Consider the following 24,613-nt stretch of genomic DNA (forward strand, 5'->3'; position numbering starts at 1 on the left):
AGCAATACAATTATGTACTGTACATAATACTTGACAATGATAATAAACAACTATCTTACTGGTTTATGTATTTACTATACTATACTATTTATCATTATTTTAGAGTGTGCTCTTTCTACTTACAAAAAAAGTTTAGGAAAACAGTATGCTGTGTTAAACTGGCAGCAGCATTATACATCTCAAGTTTCCTGTGTCTCTTGATTGCATCATTTTCTCTCGTGCTTGATTTAATCTTGTGTTGTTTTGTTCATCATGACCCCTAAGTATACAAAATCCACTGCTAATGTTGCCACTAAAAGGCCACGTTGAGTGATTGACCTGGAAACAAAATTAAAAGTCATTAAGGACTATGAAGGTGGAAAATCAGTGATGGTTTCTGCTTGCCAGTCAGGCATGGTGCATCATTCCACCATAGCCGTGATCTTGAAGTACAAGAACAAAGTGACGGAAGCTGTTAAAGGATCTGCTTCATTGAGGGCAAGAGACTAACAAAAATTCATGAAGGACCTATATCAGACATGAAGAAACTTCTAATGACCTGGACTGAAGACCAGCCACAGAAGTGTATCCCTCTCAGCACTATGATGAGGAGTGCTCATCATAGTCAACTTTGCAACGTTAAAAGGAAAGGCTGGACCTGACTATGATGTTGAATGTACTGCTAGCTCTGGGTGGTTTAAATGATTCAGGAATGGTTGTTCATTACATAATGTGAAAGTGAGTGGTGTGTCTGCAAGTGCTGATGTGTGAAGGTAGCTGAAAAAATTTTGGAAATTCTAGATAAGCTGATTGTGGCGGAAAATTACTTGCCAGAGCAAATATTCAATATGGATAAAAACTTTCTAATCTGGAAATGGATGCCCGAAAGGACTTTCATCCATAAGAAGGCCAAGTCAATGCCAGATTTTAAGGATAGGAAAATAGTCTTGCTTGGGGGCAATGTTGCAGGCTACAAATTGAAACGCTTTGTCATCTGGCACAGTGAGAACCCCAGGGCCTTCAAGCATATCAATAAGCACACACTGTCAATGTACTACAGGAATAATAAGAAGTCACGGATGACCCACCTCCTCTTCCAAGATGCCCTCCTGAATTGCTATGCCAGCAAAATGGAGAAGTGCTGTTTGGAGAATAATATACCTATCAAGATTTTGCTTACTGTTGATGATGTTCCTGGACATCCTTCTTTTACTAGTGATCTTCATCCCAATATCAAAGTGGTGTTTCTCCCTTCAAACACCACCTCTTTGATCCAACCAGTGGATCAAGGAGGTACAGCAGATTTTAAGGTCTACTACATTGGAGGACCTTCTCACAAGCGATGCTGCAACTGAGGAAGACACTGAGAAGACACTGATGCAATTCTGGAAGGATTACAACATCTGCGGCTGCATGAAAAACCTTGCTTGGGCTTGCGGTGATGTCACCAAGGAGTGTATGAATGGCATCTGGAAGAAGACACTCAGGGGGTTCATCCATGACTTCAAAGGATTTGCCAAGGATGAGGAGGTTGTAGAAATCAACAAGGTGTGGTTGAGATGACAAACAACTTTAACCTGGGTGTGGACGAGGATGACATTGAGGAGCTCCTAGAGGTGATTCCTGAGGAATTGACTAATGAATAGTTGTTGGAACTGGAACAGGAATGCATAGCTGAAGAAGAGGCAAAGGGAAAAAAACTGCAGGAGAAGAAAAAGGAGAACTCCCAAGAAAATTTTCAGTGAAGGGTTTAGCAGGAGCTTTTGCAGACCTCAACAAGCTCCTTAAAAAGCTTGAAAACATCAAACCCAACACTGTAAGGTTTTCCTTAATAAAGAGGAACATTCATGGTGCATTATTTGCTTACAAGAAAATCTGTGGTGAAAAAAAGCAACAAACCAAGCAAACTATCATGGACGTATTTCTGAAAAGAGTGACACCTCCTCAAGAAGAGCCTGAGGCACATCCTTCAGGAGATATTCCACGAGAAGGCGTTGTTACCACAGCAGATGATAGCTCCATGAGCGTTATTGCCCCTGAAGACTTCCCAGTGGGACAAGATGTGGAAACGGAAGACAGTGACATCAATGATCCTGACCCTAAGCTAATGTGTGTGTCTGTGTCTTAGTTTTTAACAAAAAAGTTTAAAAAGTAAAAAAAACAAATTTTTTTAAATAGAATAAAGCTTATAGAATAAGGATATAAAGAAAGGAAATATTTTTGTATAGCTGTGCCATGTGTTTGTGTTTTAAAGCTGTGTCATTAAAAAAGAGTCAAAAGTTAAAAAAATAAAAAAGTTTATAAAGTAAAAATATTACAGTAAGCTAAGGTTAATTTATCGAATAAAAATATTTTTTATAAACTTAGTGTAGCCTAAGTGTACAGTGTTTGTGAGGTCTGCAGTCGTGTGCAGTAATGCCCCAGGCCCTCGCATGCGCTCACCCCTCGCTCACTGACTCTCCCAGAGCAACTTCCAGTCCTGCAACCTCCATTCATGTTAAGTGCCCTATACAGGTGTACCATTTTTTATCTATCATATTTTTACTATACCTTTTCTATGCTTAGATATGTTTAGATACACAAATACTTACCATTGTGTTATAATTGCCTACAGTATTCAGTACAGTAACATGCTGTACAAGTTTGTAGCTTAAGACCAATATGCTACACCATATAGCTTAGGTGTGTAGTAGGTTATACCATCTAGGTTTGTGTAAGTACACTTTAGGACATTTGCACAATAATGAAATTGCCGAACGACATGCTTCTCAGAACTTATCCCCATCAGTAAGCGACCCATGACTGTTATATAGCTTCTAAATCTTGCGTCTTGGTCTCAAATCTCTGAACTTTAAGTACCTGTATGTGGTTCCAAATTTAACCCAGTAATCTCAATCTACCTGAGCCAGTAAACTTACTTTCCAGAGGTGTATAAGTGACGTTATGAGTTAAAATATTTGATGTTTAAGAAAATCTGACTTATTAGCCTTCAATTTAGGAAGTAAAGTTTTAGACTTGAGATTTTAAGAGGACTAAGAGAATCTGATAAATGTTTTAGGTTTACAGGGTTGAATAAGAATTTAGAAAGATTTTGCCTGATAGGGTTGTTTGCCCCATCAGGGCTGTCAGGCATTTAAAATGCTTTAAAATATGTATATTGAGTGCCATGTAGTGCAAAATGTTTAAGGAAATTTAATTTTTACTTTTAAAAAGGGAAAATCTAGCATAATGCTTAAGATCACGGACTCTGGAATCAGGTTGTGTAGGTCAGGGGTCAGCAAACTACGGGCTGCTGCCTGTTTTTATATAGTCTGCAAGCTGAGAATGGTTTTAACATTTTTAATGGTTGAAAAAAATCAAAAGAAGAATATTTTGTGACGTGAAAATGATATAAAATTCAAATTTCAGTGTCCGTGAAGTTTTATTGGAACATAGGCATGCTCATTTATCTATGGCTGCGTTCCTGCTGTAACAGCAGAGTTGAGTAGTTGTGATAGAGACGGTATGCCTACAAAGACAAAAATATTTACCATTCGGCCCTTTACAGACAAAGTTTGATGTACTTTGCCGCTTATTAGTATAAGCTTGGGCAAGTCACTTAACTTCTCTGTGCCTCAGTTTCCTCATCTGTAAAATGGGGATAATAATAGTTATTACTACTAAGTTATTATGAGAATTAGACAATATTTGAAAAATGCTTAGAACGATGCCTGGCACACAGTAAATCCAGTATGTGTTTAAAAATTGGAGGAATTTAACCTGTTAAACTTGAATTAATCAAACATTCAGGAATAAATAAAATCAAATACTAATTAAAGAATAAGTAAAAATGATTATTTTCCCTTTATAAAAATTATTACTTTTATGAATAGAATAAGAATTTAAACTTGAACATGGATTAACAACATGCAAGATTTTAAAACTAGAACTTCAGTAAACTAAATATTAAATATCCAAGTACCAAGTCCTTTCTGAGCCCCGGAGTCCCTCTTGGACTTGTGGGCCAGGCTCTGTGAAGAATTCCATTGCCTTGGAGACCAAAGCTCCCCCAGGGGGCTTCAAGCAAGGTTTCTGGAAGACTGGGTATTTGGAGTTACGTCTGGATTGAATTTTGACTTCCTAGCTGAGTAACTTTGGGTAAGTCTTATTTGTAAAGTGAGGTTAGTAATACCTACTTCATAGCGATGTTATGAAGATTAAAAGTGCTAATGCACATAAAATGTTTATTGCAATGCTTGGATTTTAGTAAAGCATTCAATAAACATCAGCTGGTATCATTATTACCATTCTCCCATGAGCTGGGCACATACTGGATTATTGGTAATCGGGTTCTAAACTCCTGGCAGAGCAGGTTATGCGTATGATGTGGTTTGAGTGGTACTGGGAGTCCTCTCTGCTTGCTTTGATTTTCTGACATTCTACCATATCATGGGCTTTCAGTTAAACATTGCTCTCTCTAACGATCCACTTTTTAAAGGATTCAGTTTTCAGAGAGCATCTCCTCCTCCTTGGCATGGTTTAGTTTACTAGGTAGTAGGTATCTGCTTTACAATGGCAGCCTGCCAACAGTGAACATCTCAGCAAGGGCTGAGATTCCTAGTACACTCCAGGGGAAAATGGGGAGTGGGGTCAGGGTCTCTGAAAGATGGTCAAAATGTAAGGAAAAGGAGAAATTCTGCACACTCTTTAGGTCTGTCTGGCTAGTCTGTTCCCCTGAGCTGTCAGAGCAGCCTCTCTGCCTTCCCAGGGATGAGTTTACACAGCCATGCCCCTCTCGTCCCCTGGGACCTTCACCTTTGAAATCCGCAGGCCTGCCAAGAAACAAGCCTGGCCCAGGGCGCCACCTGCTGTCTACCTGCCTCGTCTCCTGCACAGAGGGCTGGAATGGTACTTTTTCCCCTTTTAGCACTAACCCATCCCTGCTCATCTACCAGCAGCCCTGAGCACCTCTTGCCCTTCTTCATGACATCAGGACTCCCCTTCGTCTTGGAGCTGGGTGAGATATCAGTATTTATTTCCCAGTGACCTTGAGGTTTGACACCATAGCCAATTCTGAGGCAGATGGTGGGGCCTCACGATTATTCCGTGATTAAAAGTCACTTCTGGCATCATGTCTGTGCTTTTCCAGTCTGGAACAGCGGGAATAAGGCCACCACGGTGACCTTGACCATTGGTGAGGGAGGAAGGAGAGGAGAGGAGTGACTCACTGCGCATCTTCCCTGTAGGTTACCAGCTTGAGGTCTCAGGATGCATTGGACTCTATTTTAGTCTCTGGAATTTGTCATCATCCAGTGCTATTTTCCCCATTACGCAGAGATGGCAGAGGGATTCGGGGCAGGCCTCTGTCTTCATGCAGACCGTGCCGCTGTCCCCCTAGGGGCAGTCTGGAAAGAGGCAGACGTAGAGGCTGGGGAAGGCTACGGATTTGAGCCCCGCAACTCCCGTGCTAGGACCTGTCTCTGAAACTGAGGCTCAGAAAGGGCGAGGAATCGCTTTGGGTCACAATGCGCTCCCAGGGAAGCGCCAGAATGAGCAGAATCCAGGATCCTGAGCCCTCGGGTCTCCCTCAAAGCTCAGTGGTACCTCCATTCTTCTTCGAGCTTTTTCCTCAAAGCAGCCTTAGTATCGGCGATGTTTTTGAGCGTTCTGAGGCGACGCTCCAAGACTTCCCCTTTAAGGCGCTCTTCCCCTTTAAGAACCCACGGCTCCTCCCGTCACGCTGCGCCGCAGCCTTAAAGCCCCGCCCCTTCAAACAGCTCCCTTGGTCGGCGACCGCAGCGCGGTAGTCACGGCCCCTTTAAGCCTGAGCTCCGCCCCTGCCCCCCCGCCCTCTCCTCTTCCCTCTCCCTCCTGCCCGCCCCGGGTGCCCCGGCGCGTAGTGCAGAGCAAGGCGGTGAGCTCCGGGCCCGAGGGGGCGCCCTTTGCGGTGCCCTCGTGGGCCCCGGGGCGGGGCTGGAGCTGCGGCCGGGGCGGGGGAGCTGGGGTGGTCCACAGCGCGGGAGGGCTGGGCTGGGCTCGGCCGAGCGGAGGAGGGGCTCAGGTGACAGGAGGGGAGGGAATGGCCCCCAGCGGTGCTCGCCTGGCGGCTCGGGGGTGGGGGCCTGGGCTCACGGTCGGGGGGTGTCCCCGCTCTTTCTTGCCCCGCCAGTGCCCCAGCACAGCCCGCTCGCGGAGTTGTCCCTCGTAGTACCCAGGGGTCCAGGCCCCTCTGTGGGGGGCGGCTACAGGCCTGTCCCCCCGCCTGGGACCGCAGTCGCAGAGGCCGCTGGAGAGGCCCAGGCCGAAAGCGGCGGCCTTTGAGGAGGGCATCAGGGAGGCACTAGCCCCTTCTCGGACTCCTGGCGAGGTGGGGGCCACGCAGAAGGCACAGGGGGTGGAGGGTAGCGAGTGGCTAACAATCTGGGACGGATGTCTGCCCGCGTCCCCCAGATCCGGGCTGAGCTGTGGGCTGGGGAAGGGTCTGACTCCGGGACCTCAGTTCCAAACCTCCTCTGCCCATCAGAGAGCTGGCGGTCACCATGGCAATGCGGGAGCTGGTGGAGGCCGAATGCGGGGGTGCCAACCCGCTCATGAAGCTGGCCGGCCACTTTACCCAGGACAAGGCCCTTCGGCAGGAGGGGTTGAGGCCTGGCCCTTGGCCCCCGGGAACCCCAGCCTCTGAGGCGGTGAGTGTTCTTGAGGAGGAAAGTCTAAGTGGCGGCCTGGGATAGAGGGTGCAGGGACGCTTGGGGCTAACTGCCTTCTCTGTTGTGTTGCAAATGGTAGTACATGGTAGTTACCACTTAATGAGTGTTTGCTAAACACTATACTAAGTACTGTATGTCTTTATATAGATGAAGGCAACATTTATAGATGAAGAAACCGAGGCTCAGAGAAATTTTGCAGCTTGCTCAAGGTCATATAAATGGTAGAGCTGGAATTTTAACCCGTGTTTAACTGAGTTATGTCTCTGTGACTTTCACCACTCTGCCATATTGCCTCCCTTTCTTCTCTGTCTTAGGTCTCTAAGCCATTAGGAGTAGCCTCTGAAGATGAGGTAAATATACCAGTCTCTTCTATAGCCTTTTTCTTTTGCCCATTGTGTTTTTATTTTAAACTTGACTTACCTGTATTTCAGTCTTTCGACTTTTCTGACCAAACGACATTTGCCTCCTGCTTGTTTTTTAAAATGTATTCTATATTTCCACATCTGTAGTTTCTGTGTTTCCTTTTCCTTATATTTGACACCCAATGGGCACTGTCTCTTGCTGGGTTCATTTCACCATCTCTTTTCTCACAGTTGGTGGCTGAATTCCTCCAGGACCACAATGCACCACTTGTATCCCGTGCCCCTCAGACCTTCAAAATGGATGACCTCCTGGCAGAGATGCAGGAGATTGAACAGTCAAACTTCCGCCAGGCACCCCAGAGAGGTGGGTCCAGAGTCTGGTGGGAGGGGAGATCACCATTTTCTCTGCAGATAGGGCCAAGGGGGTTCCATATTTGGATGCTGTTGACGTTGGGGGACTGAGATGCTGAAAGAGACAAAAGGAACGGAGTGTTTTCCTGTGCACTCAGGGTTCCTTAGGCATGATAGAATGATACATATTTCTTTTTCTTAGTTCTCTCTCTTTCTCTCTCTTAAGCCCCTGCTGTCGCAGACTTGGCCTTGTCTGAGAACTGGGCCCAGGAGTTTCTTGCAGCTGGAGATGCTGTGGATGTAACTCAGGATTATAATGAGACTGACTGGTCCCAAGAATTCATCTCTGAAGTTACAGGTGAGGTTTGTCTTGGGAAAATCTAAAATGGTTTCCATGGGGCAATCAAAGTTCTACACTGTTAGCTAATTCCTCTTGGCATATAGAGTGATTTCAGCAGCTATGGCTTTTCTGGACCCTTGATTCCCTTCTAGAGAGCACTGAACCTGACTTCCCTTAGGTGATAATAGGGAATGAAACAGTAAACAGAGGGCTGGGTTTGAACTGGATAAGAGATTTTGGAGATATATATATATGTGTAAGAGAGAGAGAGAAGACAGGACACGAGTTAGGTCTACTTCTTTGTTATCTGGAACTTTTTACCGTAGTCTGGTGGAGAGGATCCACAGATTGGATAGATGGCAGTTTTGCCAGGAAGAGAGAAGCAATTTAGCACAGCCCGTGGGATTCTGGTATTGTCATCTTGAACAGAGTTGGGGCCTTGGGAAGTGGAATTGTGGATTTCAAGAGCCAGAAGTATAAGGTCTTGGAGGGCAAAGACCATACCTTGATGATAATAATAAAAATTAATAATAATAGCTAATGTTTGCTTACATATTCTAGGCTTTGTGTTAAGTGCCTTAAATGCTTTATCTGTTTAATCCCTGTGAGAATCCTTGAGGTAGTTACTGTTTTATTCCTAGTGTTTAGATAAGAAAACCGAGGCTTAGAGGTTAAGTAATTTGCCCAAGGTGACGCGGCTTTGTAAGTGGTGGAGTTGGGGTTTGAATGACCCCAGACCCTGTGACCTTAACCGTTATGCCGTGCTGCCAGGCCTGCAACTTAAACTCTTTAAAGTCCCAGCCTAATTTTCCCTCAGAGCATCCATGCTCACAGCATCCCTTGGGATTGATTCTTCCCCTGTAAGCCTTATGATAAGGGGCCTGGGGGAAGGGCATTCTCTTCAGCTTTCCTCTTCCTGATTGCTCTCAAAGAGAAGCACTGTTAGCCTTTTTCCAATTTAAGAAATAATAACAACAAGAGATACAAACGGAGAAAGTTACAAAGATTCTAGACTCTCAGGGTGCTCACATCATCATAGATCCTAAATTTTCCTGAGAGGATTAATGGGATCTAATTGGTTTCTCTCCCTATCATTTTTTTCCTCCCTCCATCACTTTTATTCTCCTAAAGATAGGGCTTCCTCCACGCACAAGAGGAAAACCCCCAAATGTAACGACTAAAACAAACCTTTAATAAAAGCTATTGATGTCTTTTATCATGACTCCCTTTTCCACCTAAGCTGGAGTTTCAAATAGAACAGGAGGTGCTCTTGGTTTCATTAATAATGCTTGTACTTTATTTTCTTCAACACATTTGATCTTCACAGTAACACTTACAAGGTAGGTGTTTTTCCCCCATTTTATAGATAAGAAAACTTAAATGTGGAAGGGTTAAATACGTTGTCCAGAATCATTCAGTAACAGATGATATTCCAAACTCACATCTCTCTGACTCTAGGCTTTATGCTTAGAATTATTACACCATCATTTAGAATCTTCTCTATGGAATTGCCTCAAGTGAAAATCTGAGCAGTAGCAAAGCTCACCAGACTGAAACTCAGTTTTTCATACAAACCTTAGACTTAAGTGCTATCTTTTATCACAGAGAGACTTGTGTTGTAATATGTGGACATCATTCATTTTTTTTTTCTCTGAGGAAGATTAGCCCTGAACTAACATCCATTGCCAATCTTCCTCTTTTTGTTCTTGAGGAAGATTAGCCCTGAGCTAACGTCTGTGCCAGTCTTCCTCTGCTTTATATGTAAGTCATTACCACAGCATGGCTGACAAGTGGTATAGGTCTGCACCTGGGATCTTAACCTGTGGGCCTGGGCCGCCAAAGCAGAGTGCACTGAACTTAACCACTACACCATGGGGCCACCCCCTCATTTTTGATAACTCAGAAAAAAATCATTGCTCTTGTGAGTGTTTAGATGAGATTTTTGTTACAGATACCTGAGTTACTTGCCGCCTGTATGATCTTCCTTAACCTTTAAACAAAAAACATCTATAGAAAAACATGTTGGACCTGTCTTACCTGTTAGATCCACTCTGGGAGATGTTTCTCTCTGTTTTGTGTATTCTTTTGGAACTGTGCCTGCTTACAGAGGGAGGGACATGGGAGGCTGGAAAGGGAAGTTGAGCTGTTTGGGGTCTGCCTTCATAAAAATGTCCTATTGCAGTAGTATATTGCTTTGTATGTAGTGGACCTTAAATATTTACTGAACGAATGAATTGAGATCTGGGAGAAAGAACTAAAAGAAATTGATCTCCTAGTAATTCATTTTTTGTTATCCTCAGAGCATTTGTGGCTGATATTATTATATTGATGATATAGGTTACTTATTGCTTTATGGATAAGCATTCTTCGAGATGAGAGAAGGTTATATTCTTTAAATCCTTATTATGTTTAAATACCCATTGTTAGGATTCTAGAATCAGGTTTAAAAGCAACCTTGAAGCTCAGTTGCTTTCTTGTTTTACTTGGAAATAATTATAGTTTCACTGGAAGTTGCAAAATATATACGTAAATGTTCTGTGTATCTTTCATTCCATTTTCCCCAGTGGTAAAGTTTTGCATAACTGTTAGTTATGTTCAAAATCAAAATCAGGAAATTGCCATTGGTACAGTCCAGAACTTATTAGCTTTCATTGGTTTTACACGCCCTTATTTGTGTGTGTTTATAGTTTTATACAGTTTTATCATATGTGTAGATTTGTGTAACCACCACCGCAATCAAGATACAGAATTATTCCATCACCACATGAAGCTCATGTTTTAGCCTGCCATATTTCCTGATGGAATCTGCTCCCCTTCACCTCCCAGTCTTCTGGGCCAAATCATTCTCCATTTTGCGACTGCTCAGCTCTAGGGATGAAACCCATCTTTAAGGAGTTTTGAATTTAGACAGGCTCAGCCAGCATGGTATGCGAAGTTCATACGATGATCGTGAGAGATAAACATGCACTTTGATAGGAAAGGCAGTGGGCAGCTGTAGCAGATGATGATTGGCATTCCTCTGCATGGTAGAGGACGAGGCTATGGAATAAATGGAATACCAATCTCATTGTGGTGTTTTCTACTTTTGGTGTGGATTTGCCATGAGCAGAGAGTAATGATAATAATAGCTAATATTTGTTACTCTGTGCTTTACAAATGCAGTATCTTATTTGGTCTTCACAAGAATCCCTATTAGGTAGCAATTATCTCTATTTTACAGATGAGGGGATGGAAACTCAGAGTTAAGTAACTTGTCTGAAGATATACAGTGAATAAATAGTGAAATTGGGATATGAATGCAGTTAGGCTCACTCTAGAACCTACATTCTTTACCCCTGTAGTATTTAGCACAAATGCAAACTTTTGTGGATAAGGGTAGGAAGTTCTGAGTTTTTGACTTTTGAGCTTAGGGTAGATGTGCCAAGATGGAATGAGCACACATTGAGAAACTATATGAGATGAACATTCTGAATTGAATATTTGGTATCTAAGTTGGTTCTAACTCTACCAATCTATGTGACCTAGGATAGTTCCTGCCTTTGTGTAGGCCTGAGTTGCTTCAATCTCAGAGGTATCCAAATGGGTCTGATTTTCTGTAAGAATTTCTCAAAAAATATCGTTAAGGCCAAATGGTGATCTTTTGATTATTTTATTTTGACTGCTTTGTTGGAGCAGGTTCCCAATGCTAGAAAATTCTGAGTCTTGTGGCGAATATTGCCAAATACCAAATTATAGCTATTTGAGGATGCCTTTTCTCACCTCTGGGATTTTTTTCTAATCTATTTCATGTCTGTTTTAAAGTACAGATGCTTCGTATTTTTCCTATGGCTTTTTGTTCTTGAGAGGACCTTTTCACAGAAACGGTCTTCTCTGTAATTTGAGGAGCACTTGTGGCCCGAATATACTTTTGCAAAACACTCTAGTTGAGAGTAAGGAGGAGGGACTGGATATTTTTCAACAGAATAGGACAAAGGGACTAAGAGGCTTTATAAAATCTGTTTAAGTACTAATCATCTCCTTATTAGGTCTCCATTTTAGAGTCAACAGTCTAGTTGGGGCAAAGGAAAGAGAAATGTTGCCTGAAAGAAGTAGTGAGGGAAATCTGGATGTGAGTGTTGAGAGTCCTTCAAATTGAGAGACAGAGTCCATGATCAAAAAAGTTGTCTACCATGTCGTTTATTGTATTGGTAATATATTACTTATTATTTATAATTAGGTATATTCTGAAAGTCTTGATCCTTCATTTTTTCAGCTTTTGGCGTTACTTTCTCAGATGTTGAGATTCCTTTGGTGAAATTATTCAGTAAAGTCTCAGTTAAATGGAATAGAAGGTTCTCTTATACGTTAATACTGAGGGGATAAATCTGCCTCCTCAGTGTTAAAAGCAGTAACAAACCTTCAAATTGGGGACACAGACAGGATGACCGTTTCAGTATCTGGTTTGTAAAGATATGTATGTAGAGCGGAAGGAAAGAACACGGCAGGCTCGTGCCTTCTCTGTGTTGACTCGTTCTTCAGGGCCCTTTGAGTACTCTGTCTCATTGTTTTTTTTTCTGGCCCCAGAGTAGTAAAGGGCAGAGTCCAGGAGGTTACAAAACAGTTAAGCACCTTCATTCAGTCTGGGGCCTTGATATGTTTATTTTGATGTTGCAGTGGTGCCCTTTGTCACTGCAGCTTCTAAGACAGTTTCTAGAATTAGGCTTAAAAACCTAGCCCTTACAACAAATCAAAAGTGACAGAAGTCAGGATAGTGTTTATCCTGGGGGATGGAGGCCTGAGGGAGTCTGCAGGGGAACTGTAAATGCTCTATATCTTGGTCTGGGTGGTGGTGATTTGACTGTATTCGTATGTAGGAATGAATGAAGCAGTATACTCAAGTTTGGCACATTTTATGTACTTTCATGTTTGTATGTTACATCTCAATTAAAAAATGAAAAAAACAAACATCCAGTGGGAAGAGTGGACCCATGTATTTTTAATTATAGCCCAGCATTCTGCTTCTCAGATTCTCTTGGTAGGTATATTAAGGTGAAATATGAGGCTCGTTTCATTGGGAGGGTGTGAACTCTGTAGGTGGAGAATAGACCAGAGGTTTGGTGAAGGAACAGGAGCTCTTCCATTCTCCCTTAGCTCCTTATCCGTTCCCTGCAGTACCTTCGAGGAAGGCGGAGGCCCTAGTGCCTGCTATTTTTCATTGAGGTCTGTTTAAGCAGAAGGGTTTGGTCCTTACTCCTTTCCTGAGCCTCCTTATTTGGCCTCCTGTTCCCAGCTCAGTAAACTTCTGCGTCAGGCCCCTTGGGAGTGGGTTGGATATTGAAAATTTAGCAGTATTTATTTGACCAGGAGTCTCTGAGGGATTCAGTAGGATTTCACCTGCTTTGCTTGTTTCAGAGGACCAGCTGAGTATGTATAGTTGTCTGTCTTTCCCTGATCTATCACTGAGCCTGTGTGATTTCCCCAACTCTTTGCTCCTTGCAGACCCTTTGTCTGTGTCCCCTGCCCGCTGGGCTGAGGAATATCTGGAACAGTCAGAGGAGAAGCTGTGGCTGGGAGAGCCTGAGGGAACAGCTGCCAGTGATCGCTGGTGAGTCCAGCTACTTCTTTTGGGACCCTGTGGAAAGAGTATTGGACAGTTTTCCCAGCCTCCCCCAACCTCCTCCATTCACCTTCTCAAACCAACTTGCAGCCCCTCATTTTCTACCTTAAGGTTTCCACTTGTATTATTACCCCTATGGATATAATCGAATCAAAAACCCTAACTATCCTAACGTCAAGTTTGTAACTTTACCTTATGCACCCTGTTTCCTTTTTAATTTGGAGCCTGCTACTGTCTACTCCTTTTCTGTGCAAAGATATGTTTGGGAAAGGGGGAGAGAAAAAGATGTAGCTAGCCCTTGGCCGCTTCTACCAAAATGTCCTTCTTTAATGTAAATTGGAATTTGTAGGTCCTCAGCAAGAGAGTGGAATAGGATTGCCTTCTCTTTTCCCCACTAAGAACTGTAATTGCCATGGGCTAGGAGTGGGGAATAGCATGGGGAAGGTGGTGGAAGACTAATGTGTAAAATTAACTTGTCCTTACCTGTTCCAGGAATGATGAATATCATCCAGAGGAGGATCTGCAGCATACAGCCAGTGACTTTGTGGCCAAGGTGGATGACCCCAAATTGGCTAACTCTGAGGTGAGCCACATCCCATTGCTGCTTTGCCAGTAGAGCTGGTCTTACAAGTCGAGAGTTTTGCTTGTCTTACCTAGTTTAGTTTAAAGATAAGGAGGTGAGATCCTAGGTCTGTTCCTTCCTTTCTGGAGAACAGAGACTTAGGATCCTGCCTCTTCCTTCCACTATGCATTCCCTCATTTCCTTGCCTACTAACCCTTTGTCTTTTCTGTGGCTTCTCAAAGCTTAGAGCCAGAAACCCTTTTCTTTTTGCTCTCTCCGTTTTTTAGGGTCTTTAGCATATCTCGTCTGCAGGTAGAGAAGGTCAGGGGGAGGGGCAAGTGCAGGCTCCTCTTGGGCATGGCTGAGAGTGCACACCTGGAAATCCTCTCCCAAGTGGCCTATGTGTGTCTCTGTGCCCCAGTTCCTGAAATTCGTGCGGCAGATTGGCGAGGGCCAGGTGTCCCTGGAGTCCGGTGCAGGGTCGGGCCGAGCTCAGGCAGAACAGTGGGCAGCAGAGTTTATACAGCAGCAGGTAGGACATTGTCACTTCCCAGTCCCACTTCAGAGGTGGCTGGTGCCCCAAGCCGTGGGTTCAGTGTTCAGTGTTCCCAGATGGGGAAGAGATTTATTGCCAGCTTGTTTTGGTAGCATCCAAGTCCTGAGTGGGTGGGAAAGAGATTCTGAGAATATTATTCTCAGAAGTGTCCAGGATGGTGGTGTTTAATGGGTATTTAGTTGGTAGAAAGTCATTGGTGGTGGTATGACCATCCTTCTTTGTCACAGGGTACATCAGATGCTTGGGTTGACCAGTTCACAAGACCAGTAAACACATCTGCCCTTGATATGGAGTTTGAACGAGCCAAGTCAGCTATAGAGGTGAGAACAGGCAGTGCAGGAGCAGACGCCCCAAGAAAAAGCACGCGGTTGGAGAGAGTGGGTGTATTAACATCAAAGATGATGAACGCTGTATTTCACACTGTTCCTGGATCAGCTGTGTTAGGATTGCTTGGAGTGGGTGCCGTTCAAAAATGAAAATTCCTAGGCATCACCTCAGATGGACTACTGAATCTGAACCTGGGGGTAGGATCTAGGAATCTGCATTTTAAGAAAGCTCTTCAGATGATCTTAAACACATTGAAATTTAAGAACTGCTGCCTTAGGGAATACATCCTAAGATGGAGCTAAGAGTGAGGTGGGATGGTCATGATGGATCTCCTCTTTCTGTCTGCCTCCCTTTCTTACAGTCTGATGTTGATTTCTGGGACAAGTTGCAGGCAGAGTTGGAGGAGATGGCAAAACGGGATGCTGAGGCTCACCCCTGGCTTTCTGACTATGATGATCTCATGTCTGCTTCCTATGATAAGGTAAGAACTAGTTTTTCAGACTGTAGGATTTCCATTGTCTCTCCATTAAACCCGAATTTGAAGGGTACCTGCTTTCAGGTAATTAGTTTTTGAGCCCCTTTCCATAAAAGGTCTGCATCATTGCCTTGCCCCTGCTCTCCTGCAGTAATTGAGTGTATGCTTTATTCTTGGCATATAAAGGTTATTATTAAATAATAGACCACCTTTGTCAAATAATAATGCAGTGACATAGTACCTATGATAGAGATTTGCACATCATGTATTAAGAGCACAGATGAAGGAGTTCTGCTTTGGAGGTTGGTGGAGAATATTCTGAGAAGATTGATAACTCCTTTGGTAGAGAGTGGTAGTTAGTAGACTGTCTCTGTGCCTCCATATCTTAATATCTATTTACTTTTTTAACTCATAGGTTTATTTTAAATTCTAATCTCTTCCTGTAGATACTCACTACTTGCCCCAATTTAGGGTGTTTTCAAAGAATTATATTAAGTAACTTAAATGTGAGGAAAATTTCCCAGCAGTCATTGGTGAAAGATGATCGAATTTTACGTATAGCATATACTATTGACTTAGAGCTGTATGTTATTTCAGAGGTCTCACTCTGAAAAACAAAACTACAAGTGGGTTGTAGGGTATTTGGGGATGTGGTTAATAATTGAGCTGCTGAGTTGAGGCATGAGGGAGAAGGGAGAGAATTTCTTGGTTTTGAAAAATGCAAAAGAGGAACTGGGGAGGTGAGTAATGAAGTCTTTCTCAGCTTCGTTCTGGTCGGGGAAGGATTCTGGGGCTAGAGCCAGGCTCTGAGATGTAAAGCAGATGCTAGAGGTGGGTCTTGATGGAAGAGAGATGTGCAAAGATAGGGAAGAATAAAGTTCAAGGTAACTTAGAAAAGGTTACGCTTTGAAAGCTAATGAAAAACCTAGTACTAGGAAAATTATGAATCTGTTATTCTGGCCCAGTTTCCTGAGAGCTGTCCTGTTACGTAATAGAAAAGAGAGCTTACTTCTTGGTAAGTTCTATGTTTTGCCATGATAAGGGTTTCTTTCATAGAATTCTGATGAGCAAGAACTAAAGGAAATACCTGGAGATAATACTTTTATTAACTTGTATCAACAATTTGGTAAGTTGCAGAAGCCCCATTGACTTTATGGCAAGTTATAAGTTTTAGATAAAAATTTCCATGCTTTTGATAAATATAGACATAGTGCTAATTTTGTATTAGCATTTCCTCTTTTTACTTCCATATTAATGACATGCCAGGTGGAATAAATTTTTTAATTCAAAACTTAAAAATATAATTATGTTTTTAGATTCTTGAACCCTATTTGATTATCATTGATACCTTGGGTTATTGCAAAATTAGTATTGGAAACGTTTGCGTTAATGTTCCACCAAAATATGCTGTACTTTATTACTCACTAATCATGAACAATTAGGATTTTATTTGGCTTTATGCTAACTATTACTGAATTATATGTCAATAGTACCTTTTTTTTTGGATGTGGATCTGATGCTGGTTTTCAGATAAATTCATGGGTCTCTGAATGTACTATTTTTTGTTGATGCTGTCTAAAGTTTCAAGACAACTTGGCACCTATAGCTCAAGCAGATGTTGCATACTGTTAGCATAAAGGAGAAGCTTCTCTACTTAGTAGTGTCTCTAAGTAGTGATCCTGTTTTTGCAGTTTGATCCTGTGAGATTTTGGAATAGACCAGACAGTGGATCAGACCTAATGACTGGCTTGGAGTAGACTGTTTAGGATGCAACAGCGATCCCAAGCTTATCTTGCGTTCAGTGGGTTGTTGAAGGTTCCTCCAGAGTACTCTTTTTTCCCTCAACTTTGCAAATATTCTAATTTTGAAAAGTCCCTCTCTGATCAGCAATTGATGAAACCTGAAGGATTATAGATATCATGGACAGGCATGTACTTAGAGAACCCCGTGGTTGCAACATGATGGCATTGATTTGTTACATTGTCTGCCGAGGATAATATTTCTTTAAACATAGCATTTCAAGCTTTTTGGTAGGGCTTTGGTGAATATTCTCCTTTGATGCTCTCAAGAGCTCTGAGAAGCAGGAATTACTTTCGTTAGGAAAATGTGTGATAGGTGACAGTGATCTCTGTTTCTTACAGGGTGGCTTAAAACATGGATTGATGATGGACATAGTTGAGGTTGAATGCAGAAGGATGTATTTTGTTGAACTCTGGTTGTCTAGGGTAAGGGGTCAGCAAGCTGTGGCCTGCGGGTAAATCTGGCGTGCCACCTGTTTTTACAGGCCTGTGAGCCGAGAATGGTTTTAACATTTTTAAATGGTTAAAAAAATGAAAAGTAGTATTTTGTGATGTGAAAATTATATAAAATTCAGATTTCAGTGTCCATAAATAAAGTTTTATTGGAACACAGCCATGCTTATGTGTTTACATATGTCTGTGACTTCTCTCTCACTACAATGGTGGAGCTGAGTAGTTGTGATAAAATGTATTTATTATTTGGCCCTTTACAGAAAAGGCTTGCTGATCCCTGTTCTAGAGTCTTTTTTTTTCCTTTTTTATTGTGAGGAAGATTGGCCCTGAGCTAACATCTGTGCCAATCTTCCTCTATTTTATGTGGGATGCTGCCCCATTTTATGTGGGATGCATGCCCCAGACCACTCATGGCTTGATGAATGGTGCTAGGTCCGAGCCTCAGATCCAAACCTGTGATCTCTGGCCTGTCAAAGTGGAGCACGTGGACTTAACCACTACGCCACCAGGCCAGCCCCGTCTAGGGTCATTTTTTACCTTCGGAGTTTTCATATTGTACAAAAATGTGCTAGGAACATTACCTATTCTCAACATGAGTATACTCTTTAAACATTTACCCTAAATCCATCTCTTATACTGTGTCTTGCTGCTTAAGCCTCCATTGTAATTATTTAATTTTTATATTGTCAGAAATAATTTCAGTCTGATGACTTATAACGGTTTAGAACTTTACTGGTAAGATTTAGTGTTTCTGGTTCTTCAGCAGTTACACAGTAATATTGAAAAAGGGCCTCACTCATGTCTTTATTATGTACAGTTGCATTCTAATTTGTCCGTAACTATATTTAGAAGAGCCCTGCCTGGTATTTTCCGTCTTCTTTTCATTCTGGTGTATTGTTTTGTGATGGTAACCATTTACTCCCCCAAAAGGAACATTTTATTTGCTTGTCCCGAGTCATATGGGTTACTAGTGACACCCATTTTACCAGATTACCTCTTTGCCTGACATGAAGTACCAGTAGACAAAGCTTCGCACTTAGCACCGTAACTCTTCCCTCAAATGAGAAATCCTCAGCTAGAAGAGAACAGTATCTTTCCGAAGTGTTTTCTGCCATCAGGATTTTGGGATGTAGCTTTCATACAGTCAGAGACAGATTAATGTTAATAACTTTTAAGAATGAAATTGGGGAATAAATTAAAATTTTCAGAGTGCCTGAACGTGCATAGCAACTTCATGAGCTAGATTAACAGTTGCATTTGATTGGCAGGGCCTCTGACTCCAAATTGCTTTTCCTTTATACATTGTCACACTATTACAGGATAACGAGAAATGCCCTTTGAACAGCTAAGGGGAACCTCTCTCATTACTGTAAGCAGATCCTGTTAAGAAATGTGTTCTGTCCAGTGGTGAGAAGTCAAGGATGTGGAAATACAGGCCTATAAAGACTTCCTGAAATTAGATTATTCCCAGCATGGATCAGAGCTTGTACACATGCCCAGCTTTCCAGTTGTTGTGAACAGGAGATAGGAGCGTGAGCACAATCCTGAATGATTTTACTGTAGTCATAGACGATCTCCTTTATGATATGGAAAATTTGCCAGCATTTAATTCAAATACCGTTTTGGAGGCCTTCAGCTTCTTCACCTCTCTCGGTTGTCATCTCTCATTCCTGCTGCTCTGACTGTGACTCCTCCCTCTTAGACAGTTTCTCACTTGGCTTCTCTTCCTTGTAGGGGTATCAGTTTGAGGAGGAGAACCCCCTGCGTGACCACCCCCAGCCTTTCGAGGAAGGGCTGCGGCGACTGCAGGAGGGGGACCTGCCGAATGCTGTGCTGCTCTTTGAGGCAGCTGTGCAGCAAGATCCTAAGCACGTGGAAGTGAGTGCCTCATTATTCTGACTCCAAATTGGAGACTGCTTCCTCCAGTTTTGAGGGAAGTCCTAAAGAGTAGTGCACATGGATTAGGGCCTTTGTGATGGCCTGGCGTGGGAGGGCGAGAGCTTGCTGGTGAGTAGGGGAAGCCAGAGAAAGGGAGGATGGAAAGGTGCATACAGAGGTGATGGAATCTGTCATCTTCTCTCTAGGCTTGGCAGTATCTGGGTACCACCCAGGCAGAGAATGAACAAGAACTGTTAGCCATCAGCGCGCTGCGGAAGTGAGTACCCTGAAAGGTGGGATGAGGTGGTTCCAGGGCTCTCTAAATAGACTTTAGCGTGATAGGAGCCCAGACTCAGATCCTCGTTTTCCTTATGGCCACTAACCTATGTTTTCTTATGGTGAAACTCTAAGGTTTAGAGTGAATTGGAGATAACTGCTTCCACTCGTTCATCAGCTTTTGATTTTATTTATGGGACCCTGGCTGGTTCCCTGACTGCTAAAACTTTCCCCTTCTGAGATCTGTAACTATTAGTAACTCACATGTAGAGGATTCCTCTATATCTTAATCTGAGGGATTTGGCAGGAGAGGCCATGATGACTCTGGATTCTGAAGCTTGGCTTGGATTCCAAGGTGCCTGATGGGTGCCAGTGTCACTGCAATACTGGCTCTGCCTGTCTCTGTCCAAACAGGTGTCTGGAGCTAAAGCCAGATAACCGGACGGCACTGATGGCGCTGGCTGTAAGCTTCACCAACGAATCCCTGCAGCGGCAGGCCTGTGAAACTCTGCGAGACTGGCTGCGCTACACACCAGCCTATGCCCATCTGGTGGTGCCTGGTGAAGAAGGGGCTGGAGGGGTAGCGCTGGGCCACAGCAAGCGCGTCCTGGGATCTCTGTTGTCTGAGTGAGTATGAGGGGTTCCTGGGATGACGAATGTAACCTGAGTAGGAGGAGGACCTTGATTTTGGAAGTGCAGATAGATTGAGATTCAGGGGTCTAAGAGTGGGATGAGAGACCCAGGTTCAACTTGAAGGAGGTCTGCATTCTGCAGTCCAGTGCTGGGCTGAAGCAGAAAAACAGGCTTCTAAGTTGGAATTTGGGAGTAGGAAGGGTGGCTGATAGATTGATGAATCTTGAGGATATGATTACTAATTAAGGAATTCTTTTGGAGGGGTAGGAATATAGACATACCTATCCATCTCCTTTTTGCCTTTTCCGCTCCTCATACAGCTCCCTGTTTCTTGAAGTGAAGGAGCTCTTCCTGGCAGCTGTGCGCCTGGATCCTACATCCATTGACCCTGATGTGCAGTGTGGCTTGGGAGTCCTTTTCAACCTGAGTGGGGAGTATGACAAGGCAGTGGACTGTTTCACGGCTGCCCTCAGCGTTCGTCCCGATGTGAGCTTCAGGGGAAGAATGGAAATGGGACATGACTCTGTACTTTGCTGGAGAATCATTTGTTAGGACCGTTGAAGTCATGGAATGTTTCATTCCTATGTTCCATGTACTGATTGCCTTGGGAGAACTGGGGAAAGAAGGGTGGGAGTACAGGGTGATCTGGACTCAAGGGAGTCTGCAGGGCGTGAGAGTGGTTACATTGTGGCCACAAAAGGAATGGGATAGTAACATATATTAGCTAAGCAGAGTGGTGAACCAGGGGGAGGAATGGGCAGAATTTGATCTGAATCTGGGTCCTGTTCCTAACCCTTCTCCATCCCTATACCAGGACTATTTGCTGTGGAATAAGCTAGGGGCCACCTTGGCCAATGGAAACCAGAGTGAAGAAGCCGTAGCTGCATACCGCCGGGCCCTTGAGCTACAGCCTGGCTATATACGCTCCCGCTATAACCTGGGCATCAGCTGTATCAACCTTGGGGCTCACCGGTGAGAGGATCTATTGAGTAATGAATGAATGCACTTTCTCCCTGCCTTTGTCCCAAGCTCCTCATTCTGTGATCCTGTTATTGACTAACTAGCCCCAGCTTGCTTCCTCCCCATGCCAGCTGACCTCTCTCCTTCCATTGCTGTTCTATTTACCAACTCTCATTCCTCTTCCCTACAGGGAGGCTGTGGAACACTTTTTGGAGGCCCTGAACATGCAGAGGAAAAGCCGGGGCCCTCGGGGTGAAGGGGGTGCCATGTCAGAGAACATCTGGAGCACCCTGCGATTGTCATTGTCTATGTTAGGCCAGAGCGATGCCTATGGGGCAGCTGATGCCCGGGATCTGTCCACCCTCCTAGCTATGTTTGGCCTGCCCCAGTGACAGTGGGATGGACTGCCCTGTGAGTGTCCACCTGGAGGGGTCCCTGCTCTGGATGTGACTCCCTCTCCCCAGTTGGGCCTACCAAGGGGGTGGGCTGATGACCACAAGCAGTGTGGCCTCTCAGGAGCTGCCTCAATGTAGGGGTGGGTAATCTGTGTTCTAGTTCTTACATAATTGTAGGAAAATGAGCTGTGTTGTCTGAGTCCCTTGGCAATTCAAGGGCTGTACATCCAGCCACAGATCTCTCTGTTCATCATGCCCTTTCTTGGTGCTGCTTTTTGGGTAGGACCCGAAGATAGGGAGCAACTTGTTATCAGCTGCTGTTTCTGATAGGGTCTACCACATTTGCAATGTCTGTCCTTTACTACACTGATACTGGGAATTGATAATAGTACAGCTTTGTTGAGCAGTTGTATGCAGGAGGTGGTTCTTCCTTGCACCTCTGTGGTGACGACCTAGAAGAGATGTCTTAGAAGTTGGCCTCTTTGATTTAAGTGTTGATTTGGCTCAGTAGAGCTGAGTTTTGATAGGGACGCTCAGAGTTCTGTCATTCTTGGACCTCTCCTGGCTGTAGCTCAGATTCATTACGTATGATGCTGCATGCAGTAAGGCTGGCATCTCTCTTGTAGGGGTCCTCAGGAGCTGCTGGGGTCAGTTGCTACAGAGTTTCTGGGTGTGGGGTAGGAGGAAGGCTCATTTGTGGAATGAGCCTAGAAGGAACCAGATGGGAACAGATCAAGGGCTCTGTTTTGGGGCCTTTGGTAGGAGGACAGAGAAAGTGGGACAAGGGATGTGTGAGTACAGCAAACCCTCCTTCTCTTAGAAAGACTTGCAAATAGGAACTGAGCTAGCTCTTCTAGAAAGCTGGTTCAGAAATTGCAATCTTGCCAAATTCCTAGCAAAGAGGGGGTTCAGTGTTACCATAAGCCTTTGCTGTACTTCCTGAAATGTTTTTAGGGGAGAATGTTGAAAAATCCCCTTCCCCCATATTACCTCCATAAGGTGAAGATTGAGGGAAGATGGGAGAGCAGTTTGGCTGCTTCTCCACTTTCCCCTGTGTGGGAGATACAGACTCCCAGAGACGACTGCAAAGCCGCTTGCCTTGCTTTCAGTAGCTAATGATCAGAGAGATTTTTTTTTAAATTACCATGATCCCAAGCTTCCATCCTGAAATTTATTTTTCTTTGTATGAATATGTGTAAATGATTTAAGAATAAAACTGTAAAATATTTGTATGAAGAATAAACGGAACTGATGTGGATATGAGTTTTCTGCCAGGTGTAAAATTGGGGTGGTGGGGGCTGGGTGTTTGGAGGGTGGGTATTCAACTGTTTTCTTCTTCTCTCTCTTTCAAATTCTCATTGGTGTGTTGACTCGCCATCATCTGTCCGGTAATTCTTGAGCACCTAATATATGCTAGATACTGTGAATAAGACAAACAGGTTTGTGCGTTCATGGAGCTTATAGTTTAGCAGGAAAGACAGATATTTAACAATCGTGCATTTATTACACTTGTGTTACTACTATAAAGGACAGTGTAGGGTGCTATATAATTGTTTACTACTGTTTTTATTACTAATGACATGGGAGGATTTGATGGTTTTTCCAATGCTTAGGGCTTCTAAAGTTTTCATCTGGCTCTACCTGGTTTTATCAGGAACTGTATCAAGAGCCATAGCAAGCTGGGTATCTATTCTGGGGAAAAATTAAAAAATGTAAATAAATATTTATATTTGGAGATAAATGTCTATGGCCACATTAGAATAAAAACAAATCTAAAAGAGAACTGGTTCAGTAAATTATCCAGACAGTGAAATATTATGTAGCTGTTTATTTCTGGAAGTTTCTAGTGACAATAAATGCTAGCAGCATAATGAGAAAAAAAAGGTTAGCAAACTATTTATAGGTTATCAAGCAAAAATGCATTGAAAAGAATAATATACCCCAATATGCTAAAAGTGCGAAGATTGAGTGATTTTTCCCCTGCTTTATCATACTTCTCTGTAATTTCCAAATATTTTTGGTGCATGTGTAATACTTTCATAGAAAAAATAAAACACCATGGGGGAGGGGGACAGGAGGCAGTGGTGGCTACCACCTGGGTGATCATGGGGTAGGTGGTGTCCTGGGCTCTGAAGGGGGGGCAGTGCAAAGGCACAGGCCGGAGAGTGGGCTGGGCAGGCTGAGGCCGCCGTTTCTACAGCGTGTAGATACAAGAAGGAAAAAGTCTGAGTAAAATGCTTGGGAGTTGGGATAACTTCTTAAGCAAGGTCTCCAGGCGTATCTACTTTGCCTGCTTTTGGTGGCATGAAAGTGTCCAAGAAGATGCTTTTTTCGCGTGGTCAGTGCCGGATACCTCTTTTGAACCCGAGTAAAATCCAACCAATATTTACTAAGCCTGTCATGCCAGGTGCTGTTTGGGCACCAGGCATATAGTTCACGAGGCAAATGTCCCTGCTCTGATGGCTTATATGCTAGGTCTGAAGGAGAGACAGAATAAACAAGTAAAGGGGAAAATTTGAGTTATATGTGCTATGAAGAAATCAAAATTGTATGCTGCACTAGAGAGTAAAGGGGAGGGTTTGTCAGGGCAACGTTAGATAGGGTGGTCAGGAAAGACCTTAAGAGGTGATCTAAGTGACTGGGAGGAGCCCGCCACGGGGAGTTGTAGTGGGAAGCGCAGTTCAGGTCCCAGGGGCAAATGCGAAGGCTCTGATCTGAGGTTGAAAGAGGTCTGGCGTGAAGGAGAGGCAGAATAGCAGGAGAGGGCGTGGAGAAGTAGTCAGGAGCCATGGCTAGGAGGATCTTTTCTGATTATGGTGCAGAGTTTGAATTTTATTCTAAGTTCCACAGGAAGTCACTGGGGAGTTTTAAGCAGAAAAGTGGTGTGATGTGATTTGATTTTAAAAGATCACTCCGGCTGCAGAGTAAAGAATGGGTCCTAGGGGTATGGGGGGCTGGGATGGGTCGGAGCTGAAGCAGGTGGAC

At 43.5% G+C, this 24,613-nt stretch overlaps 1 protein-coding gene and 1 long non-coding RNA gene across 33 annotated transcripts; one reads left to right on the top strand and one right to left on the bottom strand.

The window, feature by feature from the left end:
* Window positions 1-4,716: 4,716 nt before the first annotated feature.
* Window positions 4,717-22,886, top strand: PEX5 (peroxisomal biogenesis factor 5). Of its 32 annotated transcripts, none has more exons than XM_008539138.2 (16): window positions 4,717-4,975; window positions 6,482-6,644; window positions 6,980-7,015; window positions 7,259-7,391; window positions 7,605-7,736; window positions 13,197-13,302; window positions 13,807-13,897; window positions 14,298-14,408; window positions 14,660-14,752; window positions 15,121-15,240; window positions 19,221-19,364; window positions 19,571-19,641; window positions 20,055-20,267; window positions 20,594-20,759; window positions 21,088-21,245; window positions 21,424-22,886. In XM_008539138.2, exons 2-16 carry the CDS (start codon window positions 6,498-6,500, stop codon window positions 21,623-21,625), a joined length of 1,923 nt encoding a protein of 640 aa, XP_008537360.1. In that variant the 5' UTR covers window positions 4,717-4,975; window positions 6,482-6,497; the 3' UTR covers window positions 21,626-22,886. The 32 variants fall into 32 exon arrangements, with proteins under 32 accessions (XP_008537360.1, XP_070476730.1, XP_070476740.1 ...); XM_070620623.1 differs by having other exon boundaries at window positions 4,822-4,975; window positions 15,145-15,240; XM_008539135.2 differs by lacking the exon at window positions 4,717-4,975 and adding an exon at window positions 5,714-5,872.
* Window positions 4,964-5,663, bottom strand: LOC139083515 (uncharacterized). Its single transcript, XR_011540308.1, has 2 exons — window positions 5,563-5,663; window positions 4,964-5,363 (listed from the first exon to the last, which is right to left on the bottom strand). It is a non-coding gene; the product is annotated as an uncharacterized lncRNA (long non-coding RNA).
* Window positions 22,887-24,613: the final 1,727 nt, after the last annotated feature.

Source organism: Equus przewalskii, chromosome 5 (genome assembly GCF_037783145.1).
Source record: "Equus przewalskii isolate Varuska chromosome 5, EquPr2, whole genome shotgun sequence".
Classification (NCBI taxonomy): domain Eukaryota; kingdom Metazoa; phylum Chordata; class Mammalia; order Perissodactyla; family Equidae; genus Equus; species Equus przewalskii.

Excerpts from the sequence above, each read along its gene's own strand:
- PEX5 (XM_008539138.2), top strand. The coding sequence starts at position 6,498 with ATGGCAATGCGGGAGCTGGTGGAGGCCGAATGCGGGGGTGCCAACCCG. Across the intron at positions 7,016-7,258 it reads GAGTAGCCTCTGAAGATGAG|TTGGTGGCTGAATTCCTCCA; the intron begins GTAAATATACCA and ends CTTTTCTCACAG. Across the intron at positions 7,392-7,604 it reads CCGCCAGGCACCCCAGAGAG|CCCCTGCTGTCGCAGACTTG; the intron begins GTGGGTCCAGAG and ends CTCTCTCTTAAG.